The following is a 6,048-nucleotide window of genomic DNA, read 5'->3' on the forward strand; positions in this document are numbered from 1 at the left end:
TTTCCTGTAAAGCCTACCAACGAAGAACAAAAATGTGCAATCCTATAATAATGTTAAGCATGATATACTACAGTTGACTAGTTGTTTTTTGTTTGCACCATCTCTTGTTTGGTGTTGTGCTACAAATTTATGGATTTTATTTAGTGTTGGTACATGATTGTTTAACTTGTTTTATAAGCATGGGTGGAAAAAAAAAGGGGCTCTATGTTTGGTAGCCACAACAAAACTTGCTTTTTTTCCAATCAGAGTCATTCAAAGCAGAAAAGCAAGAGTAGTTCAGAGCTGCTATGAAAAACCAACTTTTTTTTCACAAAATACAGGTGAACAATGTCTTTAATGAAAATTTCTATATGATAATTCTACCTTCTCTCTCTATCGTCCATTTATGCGCATCAAACATGAAGGAGTTGAACAAATCAGATGACCAGACGAGAAAAATAGGTTGGAGCACAGATTCCCTTAAATTTTAGGTGTTCATGGTGGCGGCAAGGAAGGTAGAGGAAATGAGGGGTGGGCTATTTGGTTTGGGGAATAGGGTTTTAGTGGTCGTGGGTTTTGGGCTGGGTTTAGAGAGAGAGGGGTGGGTAGAGAGAAAAAGTGAAGGTGAGTATGGCGGTGACAAGTGTAAAGGAGCTTCAATGATGACGAAGCTTTGATCGTAGAAGTCACAAATTACAGGTTGAGAAGCAGTGACAAGGATGATCGAAGTAAAGAGCGGAGGCAACGAAGAAATGAGGGTTTGAAGAGGCGAGTTTTGGAGTAGATGACATTTCACCACAATGGTGGAAAATAATCATGTTTATATATGTATTTTGGTGTAGGTTCAATATCCACCAATCCTCATTTTTCTTAATAGCTAACAATTTAACACACTATCGATATCGTTTGTTTAAAAAATAGAGGAGAGCTTTAGGATCAAGGTACTACCCACTTGTTTAACATTGATAAGTAGATAGTTAACTAATTATTAGCTGTTTTATGTTATTGATCACTACTTTTTTTTTATCAACTTCTATTAAATTATTTGATCGTTAAGTGAAGATGGAGAAGACAAAGATTATAAAAAAATTAAAAATTAAAAAAATTAAAAAAGATAAACATGATAATATTTCATGTACCAAAATACCTATTTTGGTCATTTTATGTTGTTGTAACAGTTTTACATAAAAGAATGGGAGCATTTTTGTTCACCACTATTTAGTGTGGTGTATGCTCACCGTCCTATTTATCACCGTTAGATGAGTTTGAATTTCGAGATTCGTATAGTGAATAAGCACAAATCTCAAAATTTAAACTTATCTAACGATGATAAATAGGGTGGTGAGCATACACCATACTAAATGATGGTGAACAAAAATGCACTCTTTTACAAATACCGAACAACTTTGTAGTCGCCTTTTATCTTACCATATATTACCAATAAAGTTCAAGAAATTTTATTCCTTTAAATTTTATATGCTCTAGGATTTGACATTTGTCGATCATTTCATATTATTCGTAACGGTATGTTGTTTTCAATTTCTTTCCGTTTTAAACTTCACAAATCTAGAGTGTGATCAGTAAGAATCACAAAAGCATAAAGTCTAGGAGTAGAATGAACCAAATGCCAAGTAATCCCCTCCCCTTCCTGTTGTTGTTGTTGTCATATGAAATGATTAATATCCTTGCATTGCAAAGTAAGCCATTCCTATATTCCAAATTTCCAACCCAAATCACAAGTACTCCTCTCTATATATCCACCTCAATCCTCACACCAAATGGCAAAACCTCGCCTACAAATCAAGCTCACAAACCCAGCAACAATGACAAACGAGTCAATCAAACCCAGCAGCCACTCCTCAGCCGATCACGGAGGCAGCAGGCACAACAAGCAACTGGACAAAGAAATCCGAGACATGGTCTCCGCCATCACCAACCCAGTCACGGACATCCAAAAGTCTGGCTCCATCCACCACGAGGACGAGGACGAAGACGGTGTCAGGATCATCACCCTTGCAGGATCCAACACCGGAGCTACATTGAGGGGTGAGCTGGATCATGAGAACGTTAACAAACTTGCAGGGCTTCATGGTGGTGGTCCGGCTTTGGGAGAGGCTGATGGGCTGAGCACTTACGTGAACAGCAACTTCCAGGCCGTGAACAACTCCCTCATGATGGGCGGCAGCTACACCACGAATGACCCCGGCGTTTGCATGGACATCACAGATGTTGTGGAGCTGCATGGCGGGCATCATGGGAAGCCGGAGAAGCGGGGATGGAAGGGGAAGAAGAAGGAGAAGGAGAAGGAGAGGGAGAGCTTACATAGCGACCAGCATCATGATACGGACTGATGAGCTTATTATGTTTCTTTATTTTTATGGAGTGGCTTAATTAATTACTAATGAATAAGAAGCCTTTGTATGGCTTTCTGGTTTGTTAAGTTATGATCAGTTACTTTCACTTCCCAATTTATGTCTTTATTCTCTGGACCTTATCTCTGGACTAAAGAATGCAAAAATCATGATGAGTTTTAATTTTCTTTGTGGTATTTATTTGTTGATTCTGTATATGTAGTTGGCACAACGCTAGTTTCTTATCATTATGCAGTTTATGAGGAATGTTTTTGGTAAAACTGTCACATCTCTACGTAGTGTTATAAAATATTATTTATCATTTACTCATATTAAAGCACGTAACGAGAGAGTAGCCATCAGGTCCATCATTCCTAAATTTTGTTCATAATTGTCACCTCAAAAGCCTATTTTGGAAGTGAATAATATTTGTTTTCTTACAAGTAAGAAATCATTTTTCCGTGCATGATCACATGTCATCATTTCACCATACGAAAATAGTAAAAAAACCGTGAAATATCTTTATAATCATCATCTTAAAATCATTTCTATAAAAAATTATTTAATTTTGATACTATTTTAGTAACATATCATCATAATTAACTATCAACTTACTTGATTCATATGGATGACTTTAGACATGGCCTTTAGATGATAAAGAAATGAGTAATGCCATACTTACCACATATTTATATTATTTTTCTAATAGAGGTAACCAATACATGTGGGTCTCATCTCTATAGAGATGATACAAATATATGGTAAAAGTATCATTTTTGTAAAGAAATGAAAAAGTTATGATGTTTGCAAGATGATATAAATGACTCCATACATGCAAGAAACTAAATAATGTTCTTTTGTGTTGCCTCTAATGACCATGCATGATACTCTTTGTTATCATCAAGCAATTTCAAATGCTAGAAGCTCGATTCCTGCAAAGCACACTTTTAAACGGTGTGTGTTAAAAGTTTCATGGAGTAATAGGCCAAATTTGTTAGGACTGTACCACAAAAATTAAAAATATAGTGTTTTTGTACGGAATTTTAAACAATTGAGTGTAAAATTTCTTGATACTTTGAAGTCTCTCATCCAAACTTAAATTAAAATAATTTGTTATATATCTAAGTTCAAAGATACATAGATTTTGAAAGTTTACCGTAAAACAAACACAATGTTACATATTTGAGTTGAGATTGAGTTCTTAGAATATATATTGAATATTTTAAGGTAGTATCAGAGTTGGTACGTCTTTCTTATCTTAACAAGAATTACACATAATTTTGATCATTTTAAGTACGCGATTATGATGATGACATCATCGTCTAATTTGTCAATTTTCCACACCAGAAACAACAACATCAAATGGTAAAGATCTCAGCTATTAAACTGGTAAGTTCTTCAACTATGTCTAACATATTTCATTACCAGAAGTCTCACGAGGAACCATGGAGGAAATTTGCAATCATCAGATAAAGAGGTGAAAAGTTTAATCTACTTTTATTCCGGTTATGCTAGCTGACTTTTCTTTAGAATCCTGCTAGAAGACCATAACAATCAATTGGGAGAAGAAAAAAATGAACGCTTGTGAACTTGAAAGCATATGCAGTTCGGCTTCAAGGACGCCGCGAATCAACGGAGACTGTGATGGCGGGTAAATGTGATTCCTGCTCCTTGATTGCTTCAGATTCCTGGACTAGTTTTGTCGCACATTTCTGCATCTCTTTTTTCTTACCCCATAGAAGAATGTACAAGCCGGCGATTACAATGACAGATCCTAACAAGCTACTCAGTGTCAATTCAACACAAATAAGGAAAGTTAGTACCACAAGTTGTAATCATATATAGGTATTGGCAACTGTAAAATAGATAGGAAAGTTCACCTTCCGAGGTGGAGTCGTTCATGGAAGATGGGGATACTAATTAGGGCCGCCATTATCTGCACTAGCGGGCTAAATGCTGCAGTAAACACCGGTCCCCGTTTCCTCACACACCACGACATCCCCACGAAACCTAAGCCCGACGCTATCATTCCCTGTGCATATATGCTCCAATAGTAAGGCATAGAGCTAAAGCATGTAACATTTTTTTCTTTTGGACAAAGAGATATTCTAAGCTACTCCAATTTCCTGGAAACGGGTATATTGCATTGGCCAACTGGCATAACCTAGATTCGCGAAGTTGTATAGCTTTTGGAACAAAGATACCAAAACCCCTTATTTATTTTTCTGTACTTTTAATTAGAAGAAGGGTAATACTTACAGAAAACAGGACAGTTATGACTTGTGTTCTTCCCCTCAGAACCCACATGGAAAGGTTCCTTCCTGTGCACACACCTAAGATTGCAGACTGAATGGCACCAAAGAAATTCATTATTGTTGTGCTAGAATACTGGCAAGGATACATCTTGCTAATGTTTGTTTGAACAAGAAACCATGAAGACCACAATAGGGTTCCGCCAACCAAAGCTATTGAACCAACCGTCCACCGCTCATGGTTTCGCGTTGAGCTCAGGTGGATGCCATGGTCTTTGGCTTGATTACTAGTTGTGGATTTTGAGTAATCAAATAGAGGAACTCCTTTGAAAAGAGTTAGTATCAAAGCACCACCAATGCACACCACTGCACCGAATACTTTCGCTCTCCCGCTGTTGCATTTTAAGTTCACCGTCTCTAACCTGCAGGATTAAACGCTTGATTTCATACAACAGCTCGTAAACAAGATTCACAAAACATGTAAATGAAAATGAGGTATTTGTGACTTTTTCGTACCCGAATGGTAACGCCACTATGAAAGTGATCACAGGCACCATGTTGACGAAGGCACAGGCAAAAGTCGCAGATGTATATTGGATTCCGAGGAGAAATAAGTATTGTGTTAGGGACGTCCTGCAACAACATAAAAAATGTAACAATATTTTGGGCACATGAAAAAATGGAAGATTCGTAAAGTCTGTTTTGAGTTTACCAACCCAAGAATTGCACTTAAGAAGAGAAAACATGCGATGCGAAGTGTGAGCTTCGGCCTAGTATTCCTGCAAGCAAACCAGAAAATTCTTCACCAAGTTAAGGCAGAGAAATATCAAAATGAATTTCCATAAAAAAAAAAAAAAAAAACAAAAGCCAGGGATGATATATGCTTGCCTACCTTTCCCCAAAGTAGCTAATTGGGGCTAAGAAGATCGTAGAAATTGTCAACCGGTACGTGATAAGAACCAAATGGTTCATTCCCTCATCAAGCACTTTCTTGAGCAGAATATTCACTATAGCAAATGAGAAATCGATTGCAATCATGACAATAAAAGGTTTCCATTCATCAAACCTCTTCGCGTCCGCCATTTCCGAGAGTCACACTAGGGGGCAGAGCTGAGCTAGCTAGGCCTCTCAATAAGTCTGAGTTTTTCACCAAATGGTTCTTATGCTTAAAAACACACCAGAGGGCAGACCAATCTGTTGAGATAAATAGACAGGCTTCAGAATAAGTGGGCTCAAAGCAAGATTAAAATTCTCCAAATCACATCACTGCTTTAAGCAACCAACTTTGACATAATTTAATCTTTGATTTCCTTTATTTTTTACTTCCCTTTTTTCATTGACTAATACTTTCCAATGCGTACAGATTAACCGGGGAATCGTTTCATACAGTTCTTCGGGCATCGAATTCACGATCTCTCTCTCATACAACCCTATCCTAGAAGTTGTAGAGTCTTCATAGGCCATGG

General features: G+C 37.3%; 2 protein-coding genes across 2 annotated transcripts; one reads left to right on the forward strand and one right to left on the reverse strand.

The window, feature by feature from the left end:
• Nucleotides 1-1,802: 1,802 nt before the first annotated feature.
• On the forward strand, nucleotides 1,803-2,330 carry LOC137712305 (uncharacterized). Its single transcript, XM_068451408.1, has one exon. The coding sequence runs from the start codon at nucleotides 1,803-1,805 to the stop codon at nucleotides 2,328-2,330; it is 528 nt and encodes a 175-aa protein (XP_068307509.1).
• A 1,381-nt stretch (nucleotides 2,331-3,711) lies between these two features.
• Nucleotides 3,712-5,729, reverse strand: LOC137714006 (WAT1-related protein At3g30340-like). Its single transcript, XM_068453364.1, has 6 exons — nucleotides 5,475-5,729; nucleotides 5,299-5,361; nucleotides 5,099-5,215; nucleotides 4,590-5,004; nucleotides 4,211-4,362; nucleotides 3,712-4,112 (listed from the first exon to the last, which is right to left on the reverse strand). The coding sequence occupies exons 1-6, from the start codon at nucleotides 5,663-5,665 to the stop codon at nucleotides 3,944-3,946; spliced, it is 1,107 nt and encodes a 368-aa protein (XP_068309465.1). The 5' UTR covers nucleotides 5,666-5,729; the 3' UTR covers nucleotides 3,712-3,943.
• Nucleotides 5,730-6,048: the final 319 nt, after the last annotated feature.

The sequence above is a fragment of the Pyrus communis genome, chromosome 13 (assembly GCF_963583255.1).
Source record: "Pyrus communis chromosome 13, drPyrComm1.1, whole genome shotgun sequence".
NCBI classification, from domain to species: Eukaryota; Viridiplantae; Streptophyta; class Magnoliopsida; order Rosales; family Rosaceae; genus Pyrus; species Pyrus communis.

What these genes read in the sequence shown, in the direction of transcription:
- LOC137714006 (XM_068453364.1), bottom strand. Translation starts at nt 5,665, where the DNA reads ATGGCGGACGCGAAGAGGTTTGATGAATGGAAACCTTTTATTGTCATG. An exon ending in ATAGTGGCGTTACCATTCGG is followed by an intron (nt 5,005 to 5,098) that starts GTACGAAAAAGT and finishes TTAATCCTGCAG; the next exon opens with GTTAGAGACGGTGAACTTAA. An exon ending in GAACGACTCCACCTCGGAAG is followed by an intron (nt 4,113 to 4,210) that starts GTGAACTTTCCT and finishes GACACTGAGTAG; the next exon opens with CTTGTTAGGATCTGTCATTG.
- LOC137712305 (XM_068451408.1), top strand. Translation starts at nt 1,803, where the DNA reads ATGACAAACGAGTCAATCAAACCCAGCAGCCACTCCTCAGCCGATCAC.